General features: G+C 32.8%; 1 protein-coding gene and 1 pseudogene across 2 annotated transcripts in view; one reads left to right on the top strand and one right to left on the bottom strand.

The window, feature by feature from the left end:
• Positions 1-20,322, bottom strand: part of FZD3 (frizzled class receptor 3) — a 68,212-nt gene that overhangs the window by 25,349 nt on the left and 22,541 nt on the right. The window contains exons 3-4 of one of the 2 annotated variants that reach the window (XM_011359331.2): positions 18,643-18,839; positions 13,728-14,745 (exon numbers count right to left, since the gene is read on the bottom strand). In XM_011359331.2, coding sequence (XP_011357633.1) covers positions 13,728-14,745; positions 18,643-18,839 — 1,215 coding nt within the window. Of the gene's footprint in view, positions 1-13,727; positions 14,746-18,642; positions 18,842-20,322 lie in introns of those variants that run through there. The other variant, XM_023530170.1, reaches the window with a different exon arrangement.
• LOC111739163 lies at positions 6,229-6,347 on the top strand (annotated as a pseudogene).

Here is a 20,322-nt window from a genome sequence, read left to right on the forward strand (position 1 = left end):
ATTACATTATTAGTAGTATTTTATAAAATATTTGTTTAGCTTTATATACATGTTTACAACTATTTCCTCATTATTTCTTCTTGTATCTCCTTTCCTTCAGAGATCATTTCAATTCCTCTTAAAATAGCACCTTTATAAGTTCCTTTAGTACAAATCTCTTGGTGATAATGTTTTTATGTAAAAGGACTTATTTCATTCATGTGCTTGAGAATAGGCTGAGTTCTCCAGAAGATGCGGAAATGAAGTTTTGGGTGCAAGATGTTTATTAGGAAACAGTATCTGTGAAGGAAAGAGAGTGGAAGCAGGCTTGGGTAGAGGAGGAAGATGACTTGTGATCCATTCAGAAAAGCCCCTGCCAAACTGGTAGGGAACTCTGAAGCAAATAAAGACCTTTAGAGGGTCTCATGTTAGGCCAATGGCCAGGCCTTCTTAGCCCACCTAAGAATCGCTGGTTGCAGGCAGTCAGTCCCATGAAAGGCACAACCTCAGATAAGTAGGGAAGGATGTCTGAGGATCACACCCCCCGCAGCTGAGCAGCAAGTCTTTGAAGATCCGGCAGTGCATCTCCATGTCTACCACAATAGTTTCACAAGGTACAACCTCTTGTTTGGAAAGTTTTTTTTCTCTCAGTATTTTTAAGATAATATTATAGTGCCTTCTGGCTTTAATTGCTGTTGTTGAGGACTCTGTCGTTGTTGGTCTTTTTTAGGTGATCTGTCCTTTTTTTCAAGATTTTTGTCTTGAGTGTTCTCCAGTTTCACCAAAGGTAGATTTCTTTTTATTTATCCTGTTAGGAGGATATAGCACCTCCCCGATCTACAGATTCTGGTATCCAACAGTTCTGGAAAATTTGCAGCCACTATCTCTTTAAATATTGTCTCTCCTACATTCTCTCAATTCCCTAATCCTGGAACTCCCTCCTGGTATGCTAATTATACTATTAGGCCTTCTCATCCTGTTCTCTATTCCTCCTACATCACCTTCATATTTTCCTTGTCTCTCTTGCTGCATCCTGGAAAATTTTATTTTTATCTACATATAGTAGTTCATTAAATTTCTCTTCAAACAGCAGAATAAACTTTTATATCTCAAAATTCGAGTTTCTATTCTACATCTAAAATTGTGTTTCTAGATATTTAATTTTTTAAATGTTATTTTATTCCAAGTAATTTCTTGTAGATTGGTAGTCTTTGTGACTGTATTTGTTTTTTCTACAAACATTACATACTTTTCTATTCTATTATTCAGTATCTGACAATTTCAGTGTCTGCAGTTCTAAGTTTGATATTGTTATTTCCAATGACTGTCATAGTGGCTTTTTTTCTCATGTGTTTTGTAGCATTATATTGTGAGCTATTTGGTTAAGCAATCAGTGGGAATCCTGCAGAAAAAATTTGCTTCTGCTGATTGCCAGGAGGTACAACTAACCTATAAACACTTCAGCCTCTGACCTTGATGATTTAGGCTTGCAATGGAGTTCCTGGCTACCTTTCTTAACTTCCAACTGGCTCAAGTCTCAGTTTCCACCAAAAGCAATCACATTTAGGTGACCTTTCTCCTCCCATCTGCCTGGCAGCCCTGACATGACCAGTCCAAGGTCCTTATTGTGTTGGTTCCAGTTTATAATTATTTCTGAAGCGGAGACTCTGGAGATCTCCCCTAAATCATGTAGTATCTGTGACATCTCATACAGTATGTTCTTTCCAGATTGTGTTGGTTCACACTTTAATTGTTGATGTTCCTATTCAGACATATTGTCAGAAGTTATATCATCAGAATGGAACTTGAATGTGTTATCTTCCTAATGTTCTACTTTGAAACAAACTTCTTAGCTCTTTCTTCAGCAAACTTATAAAATATTAATGAACTCAATGACCTTACACAGTTTATAAAGTCGCTGACAGAATATTTGTATTCACCGAAGGAAGTAAATGGAAGATTTCATATTTGACATGATTAGGCAGATTAGTAGTAAAAAATTAAAATTAAAAAAAAAAAGTCAGGGAAAGCAGAAAAGTCACCTCCCCAAAAAAGAACATATTTATTTTCAATTACAAGTTAATCATCAATTAAAAGTTCATTGCTGGTCTGCCAATTAGTATTTCAGTTTTTTCTTACATGCTACAAAAGTTTATTCATCACCCATGATTTCTAGTTTCTATTTATTTAAAGTGAACAGAGAACTCACATACTTGTATAGCAATCTAAGTGCAAAACCCTAGATTTTTACAATCTCCTCGACCAAATTTCTGACAATTTATCTTGCTCATACTAACTTTAATAATAATTTAAAAAACAAAACAAAACAAAAACATGACTTGAATCTTTCCAAAGCAATTAATTTAAGTTTTCATGATAACAGTGCTTTCCTTTCCAACCTTCACTGGTTTACCAAAAATTTAATTCAATTCTATATTTAAGTAACACATACCACTGACATAAAGAGGTTTTAGAATAAACACAATAAATTTAGAATAGACATAATGAACACTGTTAAAACATAAATACTGGTAAGAGAGAAAAGTATGCAAGTACTCCAGAAAACAGCCATCTAGCCCAACCATCCCACATGCATTGGCCATCAGCTTATTTTATAGAGATCCTGGGAAGTATTCTCCAACCTAGCAAGCCAGCTAATCTGAAAAGTTAGTTATTTTTAGGAAAAGTGGTATCTGTTTATGGCACTCTCTATTATCTGAAGGAGCTCAAGTCTCACCTACTGGTTCCATCTCTGACAGAAAAGTGTGTGGATTGGGCCAAGAACAAAATGGAGTCCTGAGAAAGGAAAAATAAGCCACTGTATCAACAGATGGACATTTTGTAAGAGGAGAAAAAGAACTAAAAAGGACTGGGTGAAAACTCTTAATCCTTTTTCTCTTTTTTCCCTTGCTAATGTGTCATTCCATTGGAAGGGCTACTAGAATTATGGAGGGGCCTAGGAGAAAGGAGGCATGGAATAGTGGCTTATGAAGGCTCAGCTTTAGGCCTTAGGGAGAAGAGTTATCATTTTCAGATCATTACTCACTTTTTCCAACTACAGTGCAAGAAGTAAGCCTCAGATAGGGCCAAGACCAGAAGTAGGCCTAGGACAAAAAATGTATAAAGCAGGCAATTTGGCCTCTTGTTAAAAGGCATGAGGAACTCCTCTAGACACACATCCTTCTGAAAAAAATAGCACTGTATGCAGCAAGGATTTGGGCTTCAGAATTATCACCACCATTCTCTTTCCATCAGATATGCAAAATATAATACAATATTCATATAGGAACACACATTTGCATGAAATGCTGTATTTGGTGTTAAGACATCACTTATTTTTATTTTCCCATAGTTACCCTTTGAGATTAAAGTGCTGTATTTTAGAGGTTAAAGATAATAAAACATCTATCTAGGAAATTGTTAAAATGATTATCTGGTCACTTTTAAACTTTAGAATATCAGGAAAGTCTTCCTACTAAATTATAAAATGACAAACTTTATCTTGGCTTTGAAGAATTTTCATTGGAAGTGCTAGAAAAATGTACTCTTACTCTTCTATGTTAACCTTTGCATACTAAACAACTTTATATATTTAGCCATAGTATAATCAAAGTCATATTCTTTAAGGTATTTTCACTAGGTTTCTTCATATTTTTTAAAAGAACAAGAGTAAAAACTTATATTTGTACTTTAGCCAGAGAATTATCTGATTTCCATATTTACCTTCTCTAATTGGACTATTAACTTCTTCAGAATAGGAGCTGTATCTTATTCACTCTTCTATCCTCAGCAACCGTCAATATGCCAGAATGGTAGATATTTAATAAACGGCTGTTGTGTTTGTAAATGAGTTTTATAAAGGAAGAGAAAAAATAAACTTTGGTTTATGGGAGAAAAGTTTATAGAGTCATTTGATATTAGACCTAAGAACCTTAGAGATTATTCAAACCAATCCCTAATTTTAGAGATAAATTATAAATTGAGTGACTAAAGACAGAAAACTAGATACAGCCAAGATACAGCCAAACTAGATATCCCAAATACTCATACCAGTGTTTTTTGCATAAGAAGAGGTGTAAAGTGATAGAAAGACTGTAGGCTTTGGATTCAGAAGACAATTCATATCCCAGCTCTCTATCACTTATTGTATAAATTTGGATAGATTATATAATTATGAGACTCAGTTTCCTTATTTGTAAAATTGAGTGCAATCTAACTTACTGGGCTATTGTGAAAATTAAATGAGATAATGTATATAAATTTTCTGAGTACAAGACCTGGCACACAGTAAATACTTAATAACTGGAAGCTTCTGTGATTATTACATTAAGTTGCTTCTATTTTACTCTTCCCATAAACTACTGAAATTATTTCCTTAAGCTGATGTGATGATTTCACAGACTACTGGAAGTAACATTTATTGGCATGTCTTTATTATAGCGATATACTAAAATTTATTTTATTTTTCAGTTCTTTTCTCATTTTTGGTGTTTTTTTAATTAAAATTGGGATGACACTGGTATAAAATCATATAGGTTTCAAGTATATAACTCAATAATACATCATCTGTATACTGCTTGTGTGTTCGCCACCCAGTTAAAATTTATTTTTATGTATTTATTGTAGTGATATAATAGTACTAGACTGTATTGATTATTTCAATACCATTATGCAATAGATGCAATAAAATGATAATCCTTAAAAGTAGTAATGAGAATGAAACAGTGACAATTTACACAGGACAGAAAAATGCCACAGGCCACCAACTGCTGTTATGAATTTCCAAAAGTGATCTAGAATGATGCTTGCTGTAGATCAGAGGTTGGCAAACTACAGCCTGCAGACCAAATTTGCCACAACTGTTTTTGTAAATAAAGCATTATTGGGACAATTGCATCTGCTTACATATTGTCTATGTCTGCTTTTATGTTACATCAGCAGAGTTGAGTAGTTGCAATAAAAACCATGTGGCAGCTGAAAACCTGAAATATTTACTCTCTGACCTTTTAGTTTACTGTGCCCTGCCACAGATCATGGCAAATACATTGGATTTTTTCCTAAAATGTGTAAACCATTTGCACACCAGATATATCTATAATTAAGACTTAAATTGAACTCATGGCTTAGGTTATTCTGTTTAACAGAGGCCAAAATAACAATAACTTGTTATATTTTAATATATTTATCCAAAAGTGCTATTTGATAGCATTTTATAACCTGTACATAATAGTATTGTTTCCTATAAATTTCTTTAATATTCTGTATTTCTATAATATAATGTTTTCCTACAAGAGAGTTAGAATATTTTTTCAGGGAATTCTTACTCTTTTTCTCTATTATAGACACTAAACAATTCTGAGAAAAAATTAATTTGGAGCTAAGAAGTCACAAGCAGGATTTTTACCCCTTTAAATATTAGTAGCAGGAAAAAAAGATTAGTAGTACTATATATTTATACGGAATATTCACTATCGCTAATGTTGGAAATATAAAACATACCCATTTCCCTCATGGTCCTTTCATAAACAATGCTGATTCCTTTTGGAATTGCCTGGTAAAGAGAAGCACTCATCAGAAAATGAAGTTAAAATCATAAGTTAGATTTGACATTTACTGTTTTTGTGTTTTTCTGAATCAAGACTAGATAAACAACAGATAGGTTGCTTTGTGTGGCTGAAAGAATACAAATAATTTTTTGTTTTTTATAAAAATAGTTTTTAGAATTCTACAAATGATTCTAAGGTGAATTTGATAGTCTAAGCTAAGATGTTTGTACAGTGGTAATAGAGGTTTCTTTTATTGAAACACAGGTTCTAATATGAACATTCCTTAGGACACAGAGCAGTGAATTAGATGGATGAAAGAGATGAAAGAAATAAAGGAGCACTTTAGGAAATGTGCTCTTTTGAAAATCAATGTTTAAAAAAAATTATGATTCTAGTACAGAACATAGGGATAATCCTTTTTCAAACTTCAAATATGTACTTGTAGCAACAACATTCAATACTGAAATTTTCCTTTGTGCAAGGCACTCTAGTAAAAGGTTTAAATTTATTATCTCATTTAATCTTCATAGCCACCTATAAGGTAGATATTACCATATGTAATATATTATTTCCTATATTTTACATGGGAAAACTGAGGCTTAGAATATTAGAGACAAGACATAAACCCAGGCTGTATGACTTTAAAACCTATGTTTTTAACCAAGATGTTATATTTAAATGTTTTTCTAAAAATATCAACAACCTCTACGGCCATACCACCCTGAACAAGCCAGATCTCATCTGATCTCGGAAGCTAAGCAGCGTCAGGCCTGTTTAGTACTTGGATGGGAGACCACCTAGGAAGACCAGGTGCTGTAGGTGTAAAAAATAAAAAATAAGGTATTGTAAGCTGACAAGGTCCTTGCAATCTTTGAGGTCAACTAAGGGTTGCCTCACCTAAAAAAATAAAATAAAATAAAAATAAAAATATCGACAATCTTTGAGACTTGTAACTTATAAAATGCTTTAAGCCTCTTAGAAGGCACTAAAGAGGAAATTACTTTTTAAGGGAAAAAAACCCCCAAGTACCTTGAAAATTACTAATATGCTAAATAATATATCAGATGGAACTGTATTCTAGGAATAGACTTTACTTATTTTAAACTGTAAAATATACAACTTGGACTATTATTTCATAATTCGGGATTTAGGCATTAAATGTTACTTTCTCAAGTATTATTTAATATACATTTTTAAAAAGTGTTCTTGCTAAAATCAGTTGGTATAGTGTTTTAAAATCTATGCAGTGAATGTTTTAAATATTTAAAAAGATGCTATTTTAAATATTTTAAAATCCTTTACACAAGCCAATTTTTCTTCATATTAGGGACTTAAATACATGCCATTTGCATTAAACTAAACTGGTATTTTAAAACAATGTAATCAACTACTTCACAAACTGACTACAAATATCTGAAAGCCTCAGTAATATGAGAAATAACTATAAAGCAACCTTACTGATTTTAAGCAAATATATTCAAATATTATTCTCTAAGTCACCTAGGAGGCTACTCTAAGGATAATATCATTGCTTAACACATTTTAAAAACTCTCATTAGAGATTATCATCAGAGCCTGCTAAGTATTCTTTTAGGCAAGCTCAGTAATAGCAAATCTTGTTCAATTATGTGTGGATATTACTTCAAATAGGAACTTAGTATCTCTGGTGCTCGATTCACAAGTCTGTATAAGATTCTTCTAAGTAAAATTTTGAATGAACACTAATATTTAAATTCTATTATCAGAATATTAAGACATCAAAAGACAAATATTGTACATTTCCACTTACATGAGGTACCTAGAATACAGGCATACCTCATTTTACTGCACTTAGCTTTATTATGCTTCACAGTAATGCATTTTTTACAAATTGAAGGTAAGATCCTCCACCAGTAAAAAGATTACGACTAGCTGAAGGCTCAGATGATGGTTAACATTTTTTAGCAATAAAGTATTTTTTAATTAAGGTATGTGCATTGTTTTTTTAGACATAATGCTATTGCACAATTAATAGATCAACGATATAATACAAATATAACTTATATATACACAGAGAAACCAAACAAATTAGTATGACTTGCTTTATTCCAGTAGCCTGGAACTGAACTCGCAATATCTCCGAGGAATGCCTAGAGTCAAATTCATAGAGACACAAAGTAGAATGATGGTTCCCAAAGGCTGGGAGGCAGGAAGGAAAAGGAAGATATTAATTAATGAGTATGGTTTCAGTTTGGGAAGATGAAAAAGTTTCTGGAAGTGGATGGTGTTGTTGGTTGCACAACAACGTGAATGTACTTGATGTCACAGAATTGTACACTTAAAAATGGTTAACTTGGTAAATTTCGTGTTACCGTTTTGGGGAGATATTTTACCACAATTAAAACAAAAACAAAAACACCCAGTGGCTTGCCCTACAATCTGTCAGTGGGCTCTAGTTTGCTCCTATAGTCTGTCAGTGGGCTATACTTTGCTGAACCCTGAGCTAATGTGACTCTGTGAAAGCCATGTTATTTCTTTCTGCTACAACTTCCTTTCATTGGAGTGGCAGGAATGAAGCTTTACTATTTCATAAGGTTGTCGGCATCAAATAAGATTACAGATTTTACCCACAATGAAGTCTATACAAATAATAAGAGCACATATTTACAATACTTCATCTTTTTTGAACAATCCAGCTTTAACTCAACATCTGTTGCTTAAGAATGAAAAGCAAGAGTCACAAGGGAATTCTTGGGATTCGTACACAGAGAAAAGTTTTAATTATATCTGGATTATCCAGAACAGCGTCTGAACTAGTATGCTGAAGAAAAAGGTTTATACTAATTCTGTGGGGGAAAAATACTGCAGGGGATTAAAAAAAAAAAGCATGTATCGGAGTATTAATCTATGAGGTGTTAGTGTGAAAAATGTCCCCTTCCATCAAGATTGGGAAAACTTTTCTATAAAGGAAGAAAGGCCAGAAAGTCCCTAACTTGAATAAAATTTTCTCAAAAACAAAAACAAAAAAAACCATAACATTGTTTGGAGCCAAGTATGGGAAATTGAATGAGTAACCAGTTAATAATGGTTTTTGGTTAAATGCACTTCACTACGCACTTTACTTGACTATTAAATGCACTTCAGATTAGAAATATTGACATTTCATGAATTGAACTTCAAGAATCTAGAATAACAAAGTACAGCTGACCATTGAACAACACAGATTTGAACTGCCTGGGTCCACTAATGTACAGATTTTTTTCAATAAATACAGTTGGCTCTCTGTATCCCTGAGTTTCATATCCATGGATTCAACCAACCATTGACTGTATGCCTTGCTATGCTATTTTTACATAAGGGACTTGAGCACACAAGAATTTTGGTACCATTCCCTTGCAGATATCAGGAGACAACTGTACTAAGTTTTGAGGGAGTCAGAAGTTACACATAGAATTTATAACTGTGTGGGGATTGGCACCTCTAACCTCCACATTGTTCAAGGGTCAGTGTAATTCTAAAGAAAAGTAGTAGGAAGAAAATAAGATAAGAACAAAAATAATGGAATTAAAAAGATAACCATCTAGTAAGATTGACCGAGAAAAAAAAACATACATTAGCAACCAAAAAAGGAAGCAGTAATAATTTTTCAATAAAAAAATATAAAAACTTTATACTAATTTATTTGAAAAGGTGAAATAATTTTCTAGAAAAATATAAATTACCAAAAATGCCTTAAGAAGAAAGACCTGAATAAAAAACAATTACTAGTGAAGAAATTGAAATGGTAGTTTAATAAACGCATTTCCTTCCACAACTTCTTTCTCCCTACTTCAAAGATACTATGATAGAGAGTTTTTATAGGAGGCTATAACAACCCTTTCAAAGAGCAGATGGCCCCTATTTATTGCAAAAACTGTTTCAGAGAAGGGGGCAACTCACTTCATGAAGTTATTATATCCTGGATGCCCAAAGTGAATAAGGATAGTACAGAAAAAAAAAAAATTATCACAGTCTGCCTCATTCATGAGTATACAGTAGCTCCTTCTACCCTGCCCTTATTCATAGTTTCGATTTCTGTGGTACCAGTTACCTGCAGTCAGCCGCAGTCTGAAAATATTAAATAGAAAATTTCAGAAATAAACTATTCAGATTGACTGTCTCCATATCTCAGTGCGTGTGTTCAAGTAACTTTTTTTATTTAATGGCCCCAAAGTACAAGAGTAGTGATGCTGGCAGTTAGGATATGCCAAAGAGAAGTCGTAAAGGGATTCCCCTAAGTGAAAAGTTATGTGTATACAGGAAATACCATGCTTCCTTTAAGTGAAAGCTGAGTAACTGTTACAATTGTTCTATTTTATTAGTAGTTATTGTCATTAATCTCTTACTGTCCCTAATTTATAAATTGAACTTTATCACAGGTATGTATGTATAGGAAAAAACATAATATATAGAACATATCCCTGTAGATAAGGGGGGGATTACTGTAAATGCAAAAATCTTAAATAAAACATAAGAACTGGAAAGCAAGAGACAAAGCTGTTCTTATTTGCAGACAACAGGCTTTCTACAAAGAATATCGAAGGGAATCCATACACAATTAGAACTAATAAGAGCTTAGCAAGGATGCTCGATATAGGATCAATATATAAAAATCAATCAACGGCATTCTTGTACAACAGCAATAACCAACTTAAAAATGTAATAGAGAAAAGACCTCATTTGCAATTGCAACAAAAACTTAAGGTATATAGGAATAAATGAGTGAATATATAAAAAAGATATTAAAACTCGGTATTATAAAAATGGCAATTTTCCTGAGATTCATTTAAAATCAAAAACAAGTTCAATCAAAATCCCAATAGTTTTTTCATGGATAAATTGATTCTAAAATTCATATAGAAAAGTGCCAACAACGGTTAAAATAATTTTGAAGTATGGAAAAATGTAGAAATAACACAAAGTTATACAAATAGACCAAATGGAACAAAAGAGAGAGCCTAAAAATGGAACTTATACATGACAGGTTGTGCCACAATTCAGAAGGGCTTATTTGATAAATGGTGCAAGAAGCATACTGCTTATTAATATGGAAAAAATATAATTATGTTACTCGTAGACAAAAATAAATTTCAAGGATTAGAGATATGAATCAAAAAAATAAAAATTTAAAAACTGATAGAAAAAATATGGCAGACCACTTTTATGGCTTTAGAGGTAGGGAAGGTTTTCTTGAAACACAAAAGGCAAAGAAAACACAAAGTTAAAAGACAAGCTACAGAGCAGAGTAAGACATTTGCAATACAAATAACTGACAAAGAATTAATACCAAGAACATTTAAACTACAACAACAACAAAAGGCAAATAATCTAACAGAGCAATGGAAAAAGGTAATAAATAGGCAAATCACAGGTGAGAAACCCCAAATGGCCAATAAACATATGAAAACATGTTCGACCTTATCAAACTCATACTCTACTGAGTATAAATTGAAATAAGCACGAGCTGAAGATATCAAATCCCACAATTAAACAGTTTTATAGATATATAAATATTTAGCCACAGTATAAAAATATTGGGAAGAATGATAAATATCACATTTATGAGCAGGGCTACCTCTGGGGAAGGAGAAGGAAAGGGAATGGGACTATGGAAGGGAACTGAGGGGTTCATGTACTGTGTCTTTAATTATAGATAAGATATATACAACGTAATGTTAAGATTTCAAGATAGTTAGGCTGTGAGCACATGGGAGTCAGTTATTTTCTATACTTCCAAATATTTAAAATATTAATATAAACTTCCTTAAATGGAAACATTTAAAGAATGAATGAGAGCTAAAGTATTAACATAAATGGATCTCAAAAACTAAATGTTAAGTTAAAAAATCAAGTTATAGAAACATGTATAGTATAACATTTATATATTATGTGAACCAAATTTTTTTTTATATACATTGGTAATTGTATAGACTTTCATGGGAATGATACTCCAAATTTAGAATGATGGTTAGCTATGGGTAGGGAATAAGAAGAACAGGAGCGGGGAAGGGTATACAAGAAGTCAGTCAAATCTGTAATATGATTTCTTTGAAAAGTCTGAAGCCAATATGGTGTTTGCTAAAGCTTGATATTGAATGGTTTTAAAAACCTGTATTTATATATACATATATGTGTGTGTATGTGTGTAAATAATAACAGCAGCAAAAACAAATGAAGAAAATGAATGACATAGCTAACATTTGAGTACTTACATAGTAGGCACTCTTCTAAGTGTCTGCATGTATGCTCCTAAAAACAACCCTAGGAGGTAGATTCTATTACTATTTATATTTAATACTATTACTATTTTATTACTATTAGATTCTATTCTTTGTTTTTACAGATGAGGAACTGAAGCAGAGAGGGGTGACGTTGGTCTAAGGTTATAAATCTAGTAAGTTATGAAAGATAAGAAGCCAGGATTCTTGCTCCAGAGTTTACAACTTAATAATATGTTATTGTTATTATATCATTCTCTATTCTTTTCAGTATATTAGAAATAAAAAACACTTTTAACCTATGAATATAAAGGAATGCACGTGTACACACACGTTTTCTGTGTAGCTTAAACTGGTTCTAAAGATGCTAAAAAAATTCTAGGAATGTCTTGAAAATAGCAGCATCCCAATTACTCTAATTTACTAATTTACATGTTTGAGGTTTGGTATTTTTTAGAACATTATTTCATAGTCAAACATAATTTCTTCAATAGCCTTAATATATATTTGTAATCCTAGATAACTTATATGGAGAAGCATATGATGTAATTCGACCATCTCTTTCTTTCTCATTAGAGGCAAAATTCAATCCTTAGATTCAGGTCTGAAAATTCATATTGAGTTTTTAATAAATAATTCTGTTAAGAAATTTAATAGTTTCAAGTATTCACTTTTTCTGGTCTCTTAATTATGAATTGGTATATTTTTTTAAACCCAGCAGCTAATACTTATACAACAAAACTAATAAAAATGTAATTTTGTATAGGACTATTTATACCATAAAATAAAAAGGGTACTGGCATTCTTAGTCATCAAATATTTGAGCTTTGACTATGTGCTAATTACACACTCCTTGTCTCTAGTACCACTGTTACCATTTTTTAAATGTCTCTTCTTCTCAATTTGTTCACTCACATTTTCAATGCTATCATCTATTAACCTAAAAAAAGAATATGCATTCAAAAATATGAAAATATCAAAAAGAAATTCTTGCTTTCAAAGAGTTTACCGTCTAGTAAGAGAAATAGACAAGTAAAAGTTATCTATAACACAAATAGTTTAACAAAGATATTTATAAGGTATTAGAGAAACATAAGGGTTGGGGTAGATGAAAGGATGGCTGCTGTACTTCGAGAATGGGAAACCTGGAACATGATGAATAGGAGACTATTCTTTCAAGAAAACCTGTCTTTAAAAGGAAGAGAGGATAATAGCTAGTGGCATAAGTTCCAGAGAAGGTTTTAAGATGAGAGTTAAAGACTTAGCATCAACTCCTCTGAACTACTTTCATTGTTTCACTCCTCTTACAGGACTAAATCCCAACCGAGTGTGAGAGTAAGTTACCATACATTCCTAAGCCTCGAATGAGACAGATATTTAACACTAAATTATAGAGGGAACCTAAATAAGTGATCTCAAAAGTTCTTTCTACACATAAACTCTCTGATTCTACAACTATTCTATGATTATCTGATCTCTTTAAACTCAAAGGTAAATCACAAAACATTCAGTATGCAAAAGAAAAACAAAGACCAATTAAGAAATGAAATAGTTTGTACAACTGCATTCTATTATTTTTGCAAAACTGTTACAATTAATTTCTATTTGAACATCAGTAAAATTTCCACAAAAAGACAGTGCCTTTTTATCCGAGTTGTTAAAGTGCTTCTTCCCCACAAATCTGCAGATTTCTAAGAATCAACGAGCAACTGTTTTGCGGTAACAGTAGTTGCTTAACAGCCCATAGCTTAGACTTGTAAAAGCCATTTTTAAAAGAAAGATATTTACAAAACGTGTATAACATTTTTACAATATATTTGTTCATTATCTTCACTTTAAACTTTTAATGTACAAGTAGAAAGTTCATGAAGTTTTTTAAAAAACCCAGCTAAGATAAGCTCTTTATAGTAATATGCCTTCTTTTCACTATTACACATTCTGAAATTTAGAACAAGGTTTCCCTTACCTGATATGGACATGGAATGTGATATTCTCTGCAGCGTTCTTGTATCCATGTTGTTTCCCAGATGCCACGGTAAGCTTGTTCATAAAAGTAGCATCCAATTACTACCAAGAGTGGTACGAGATAAAGAATGCTGAAAACACCAATCCGGATCATAAACTTCACCAATTTATCTTGGTTCTCCTTTTCTAATGGAATCTCAATTCGAACTCTGTTTAGGGATATAATGCCGGCTAAGAGGAGTGAAACCCCAACTACCACATACAGGCAGAGGGGTGCAAGAACAAAATATCTTAATGCATCAACATCGTAGAGGCCAACAAAACACACGCCACTAATATTGTCACCTTCAATTTTATTCATCGCTAAAAGGATGATAGTTAGAGTTCCAGGGATGCCCCATGCACTGGCGTGAAACAGCAATGCTTTCTTCTCAATAGCTTCACTACCCCACTTTGGCACAGCTGCCAAGAACCATGTGATGGTAAGAATTACCCACCAAACGCTGCCAGCCATAGTAAAAAAATAGAGTACCATAAAAAGCATGGTACAGGCTTTATTATGAGATCCTTGTGTCACTGTGGAAGCCTTATACTGTGCTGAGTTAGATGCATTGCAGGCTACTCGGTCCTCAAGCAAAAACCCAATGAAGAAAATTAATGATACCATCATGTAGCAGACTGCATAAAATATAATAGGTCTTTCAGGATAACGGAATCTTGTGACATCAATCAAAAAAGTTAAAAAAGTAAACAACGTGGCAGAGAGGCAAATGATTGAAATCAATCCTATGAAATAGCGAGCAAATGAAAGTTCTTCTCTCCTAAAGTACATGTTTGGACAAGGAGGTGAACAATCACGCACGTGCAAAAAGGAATAACCAAGATCAGGATCAATTTTCAACTCTCGGGGACACCAAAAACCATAGTCCCTCTGCACTGCCACTGGGGCTCCTTCAGTAGGATCTCCAGCTAAATTCAGATCCACAAGTCGAGGGTATGGCTCATCACAATCTGGGAACCTAGAAAATACAAGATGAGAACCATTTTACTAATTGGGAAATCTACTGCCATCTAATAATTTCCAAATTTAGCACTTATGGCCTTATTATTTATTCTTATGTCCTAAGAGCACATTACAATAAGTAGGAATAAAGTGATATCTTCTGTGTGGGCCATACAACTAGATTTTCCATAGTTGACCAAAAATGGTATGGTTTTATATTTAATCTTGTTTTGGTTTTAGAAACAGTACTCTTTCCTAAAATAGGCAAGCACAGCTATCAATAAAAGTATATATATAAATGATTTATTTAGGACACATAGTTTAAAGTAAGATTTAAAAATACAAACATATATAAGTAAAAAATATATAAATAAATATATGTAAGTGTATAGCTCCAAAAGAATAGAAGCCAAAGTTATTTTTTTCTAACCTTTAACTACAGTATATTCCTCAATTTACTCTAGACTCAAATAGAAATTACTTAAACATGAGTTAAAAATCTTCGCTAAATGCATGGCCCAAAGTGTTTTAAGTTAGCTTAGCATTAAATATCCTTATAAATGGCTTAGTTTTTTTATTTTTCCTTCCCATTTTACAGCTTATTTTGCTTATTATATTGATTAATGAAAGGCCTTCTAAGGTCTCTACTGTCAACTAGTTCTTTCCTACCATCTAGGATTTCTCTCCAATCCATTATATTCTAATTAAGTTATTCTCAGACTTTAGTGTGCATGAAAAAACTTTAAGTTCTTTTAAAATGCAAATTCTTGGTTCCCATCACCCAAATCATTTTTCAGTGTGCCTGTGTTAGGACCTAAGAAATCTACATTCTAACAATTCTCCAAAGGGACATGATCTACAGACTTGAGAAAGCGTCATAACCTCAGAACATAGAAAACAAGGTTGTGTTGCAGATATACTTACCCAACTAAGGATACCATTCTCATGAACTTCCTGCATCTTCAATTTTATTGCCAGTAGCAGTTTCTAAGCCTTCAGACTCTCACTAACTAAATGTTTACTAGTTTATGTGCATCAAATAGTTTCCAAGAAACTACCACTGATATTGTTTGCCAAATACATGTATAATAACCTCATGCTGTAGCACACTGTTTTATTTTCTAATACAAACCATTTTCTTCACAGAACTTAGAATTATAAAGCCAAAAGATATAAACTTATTGTGTTTAGGCATTTATTGGAATCCTGGAGTATGCTAGGAAACAGGATCTCTATCCTTAACTCTAAAAGGAGGCACAAACTTATAAACACAGCACAAAATATAGTAGTGTGATACATGAAGCTATCAAAATCTGTATAAAGTAAAAAAAAATGATATAGAGAAAGATTATTTCAGGGCAAGAGGTTATGAAAGACTTTACAGAGTAAGTCCCTCAATACAGGATTTTAAAGCAGTATTTGCCAGTATTGGAAATATGCCAGTCAGTATTCTAGAAACAAATGTAAGCAAAGGCATAGTGGTTTAAACAGGGAATGTTTAGTACTGGATCATGAGGTGTGCATGACTTGACAAGAGAGAAGTTTGGAGAGGTAAGACTGTTGCAGAAATATATGTGTATGTGTGTCTGTGTGTGTGCATGTGTGTACGAATATATAAATGATATAATGTTTAAAACCATGCAAAGTAATACTATATATTTTTACGGATATATTTGTATATCCAACTGTCAATTCAACATATACATACCCCTCAAGCTTTAAGCCTTCTAAAACCAAACTCTTGATTTCCACTCCTTATATTTCTCCAATTCCACAAGTGGTAATTCTATTCTTCTAGTTGCTCAGGCCAGAAACCTTGGGGTCATCTTTGAAGTTTCTTCTCTTACATATACCTCACAACCTACTGGCAAATCCTGTCATTCTATTTGGGGACATATCCAAAATCTGACCACTTCTCATCTCCTCCACTTTGCTGCCCCACAGTTTGAGCCATCAGTACGTCTTCTCTGGACTCCGGGAGTGGCTTACAATCAATCTCCCTCCACAGAGTAGCCACTCCTGTGTTCATTTCTCTTCTGTTCAAAATTCTCTAATGACTTCCCCTCTCAGTCAGAATCAAATCTGAATTCCATACCAGAGCTACCACCCCCTAATACTTTTCTGATCTTATTTCTTCGCATTCTCCATCATTCACTAAATAAAAAGACCACTAAACAATGAGAGTTAGATACAAGAAACACAAAATAAGGTTTTGGACCAGGCGATTCATACCTGTTGTTATAAACACCAAGAAATTTAGACTTCCAAAAGAGGGACTATAAGTACTATCAGATGTTTGAGTAGAGAGTGGGTTAGTTGGGGCTAAATAAGAGAACAGGTTAAATAGGTGGGAAATAGAGTAGACAAATATGAGAAAGCAAAATGTTAGTAAATTGACCATAAAAACGAATATGTTTTATTTCTTAAATTTTTGCATCTTTCAAATGAGCATAATACCTGCTTTTTACCTACCTCAAAGGACTATTGTCAAAATAAAATTAATATTAAATATGAAGGAGAAAAGAATGTTCAGTACAGCATTGTTTATAATAGCAAAAACCTGGAAATAACCCTAATCCAAATGACCATCACTAGAAGACGGCTAAATAACTATAGGGTATTAATGCAACTGGTCATTATATAGCAATTAAAGGAATGACCTAGAATGATACGGATATAAACATAGGCACATGTAAAAATAAATGTAATGTTGTTTATAGATATGTATATATGCAGTAAGAGTATAAAAACAAGCATAGGAATGATTAACAATGAATTCAACATAATGATTAACTCATCTCTGGGGACAAAAGAAAGGAATAAAATCAAGACAGGTGTCAGGGAAGGAACTTTCAATTCTATCTGTATAGTTGTTTCCTTGTTTCTTTCCTTCCTTCCTTCTTTCCTTCTTTCCTTCCTCCCTCCCTCCCTCCATCCCTCCCTCCCTCTTTCTTTCCTTCCTTCCTTCCTTTCTTCCCTGCCTGCCTGCCTTCATCTCTTTCGTTCGTTCTTTTTTTTTTTTTTTTTAAGCCTACAGCATCTGGTATTCCTAGGTAGTCTCTCATCCAAGTACTAACCAGGTTCGACCCTGCTTAGCTTCCGAGATCAGATGAGATTGGGCATGTTCATCTTTCTTAAAAAGAAAAAATTCTAAAACAAATATTACAAAATGTTAAAGACTGAGAAAAGCTAGATAATAACAGGTACACACATATTCATCTTATTATTCTTTAACCTTGAAATACTTCAGGATACAAAAAGGCATAATGTTATTATATAAAAAATAACAAACATTACTACTGTAAACCTTACTACTACTAATAATAATGTTCTCTGGTACAAATCTCTAAGACTGTCTAGTAAACATCCTCAAATCTTCAGGAAATGCTTATAATCTATATATTGAAAATGATTAGAAAAGCATCTGACATTTTCTGGGTCTGGTATATTAATACATGATAGAAAAATGTAACTGAAAGAAGTACTTTAGTCATTAACACGTTTAAATCATAAAGATATAAGTCCCATTAAATTATCATTAAAGATATTTAATGATGAGGCGACAAATGATTATTTTCTTCTCTGTATTTTCTAATTTTCATAAATGGCATTACTTTTACAACCAGAAAAAAAATTCAAGGGAGAAAAATCAAGTGAATGTCTTATGTTTTTCTTAATTTAATTCTTTTAAAAATTTCTTCAGAGAAACATTTTTCTTTTTCTACCTTTTTAAATTAAAGCTTCCAAATTCCTAAGGAAATGAGTAATTCTGAGGCCATGAAACTGCTGTTCAAAATTAAGACTAATATACATACTTAAAAAAAAAGTTTTTAAAAAGTGATGAACTAGAAGACAAGTAATTTTAAATATATTGCAACATAAGTAATGATCCATGAAAATACGATTTTCGCACCTACTGCATTCCATATCTTCAGGCCAAGGAACACCAAACATCTCCATGAGCTTTGAACACTCGCTGTAAGCCCGCTGACACAGCCTACGACAGGGAAGTGTGACACGTCCATACTCCATACAAATAGGAGCATAGAGTGCACAAAGAAATGGCCGGAAATCCTGAGAACAATCCAGATTCACCATAGGGTGGAATGGCTAGGAAAAAGTTAAAATTGAATCATTAGTGAAAGCGTTGTATACAAATTAAAGTTTTCTATAGACAATATTGCAATATTCATTTTTTTTTCATTTAAAAAAAAATCTGAAGATTACTAAAGATTTCTGAAGGAGTTTTTGTTTTTTTAAAACCCTGTTAGCCCTATCCCTGGAGATTCCGATTTAGTTAAGTCTGAGGTGTATCCCAAAATGTATGTGTATATTTTAATTGTCACAGGTGATATTATTGAAGAGACAGGACTGAGAAACACTAATAACAATATGATCCATTTTACAAAGAAAAGAAACACGATATATGCCAAATGCTTAAAAGAGTGATTACTGATTGGCGATGGGAGTGCAAGAGATTTGAATTTTCTTCCTTTTATGTATTTCAATTTTTCTTCAATTTACATGAATCAACAGTAGAGAAAGGACAAAAAGTGAAAGCAAAGGGAAGGAGAGGGGAGATAAGTAGTTATAGTAGTAGTTATTTTTCAGTGTGGGATTTAAGGAAGAAATCTCTCATCTTTGTCTCACATTTCCTTGTTCGTTTTACGTTAATTTTTTTTAAACAGAGTTCTTTAAACACTGAAATCACATGATGTAAACAGAGCTAGCTAGCACTGTAAACTGATATTAAGAAAACAAAAAGAAAAAGTAGTGTCTCTAAACATAAAACCATACTAAAATCATCATTATAACCACAGGAATAGATCAAATATCCCAAGGAAAATGCATCTAGGCTTTTGACTACCAAATAATTTTCCACTTGTTTATATAATAGTTTCAGAATCATTGTTGATTTTGAACTGACTACAAAGGTTCTCACCACCAGTCCTTTCTACTGATTAAGAACCAATTTATTTCTACACCAATATATATTTTCCAGAGATCTCCTATACATAATGTAGCCAGAAAACCCAGGATCACAGAAACTGATGTCAAAGAAGTTAACTGTATAATAGATGTGAAAACCGATATATAAAAATGAACTATTTGTGACAATAAACTATATGTAACTATCGTGTCCAAGTATAAAGGAGTAGTTTCTGCTAAACCAATGTTTCCATGAAGAAAAACATTAAAATATAAAATAAAAGTTTAACTATATCGTTTTAAAGCTATTTGAGAACTGTTGAAGGAAAAGAGCTAAAGAGACCAAGAATCCAGAGACCAAGGAAGCATGGTGAGGTGGCCTGGTTATTGCAGCCACACTTCCAAGGAGGCATTTGGTGAATCTGGGCAAAAGGCAAGAGGTTGAGAATCAAGTTTTGCTGATGCTAGAAAACCAAGAAACCATCAGAGCTTTGGTCTTATGAGGCTACAGACAAAATTCACATGCAAAAGAATAGAGTTGGATCATTGCCTTATACCACATACAAAAATTAACTCAAAATGCATCAAAGGCCTAAATATAAGAGCAAAATCTATGAAACTTGTAAAAGAATACATAGGGATAAAATAAATCTTCATGACCTTA

The sequence above is a fragment of the Pteropus vampyrus genome, unplaced genomic scaffold (assembly GCF_000151845.1).
Source record: "Pteropus vampyrus isolate Shadow unplaced genomic scaffold, Pvam_2.0 Scaffold47, whole genome shotgun sequence".
Classification (NCBI taxonomy): Eukaryota; Metazoa; Chordata; class Mammalia; order Chiroptera; family Pteropodidae; genus Pteropus; species Pteropus vampyrus.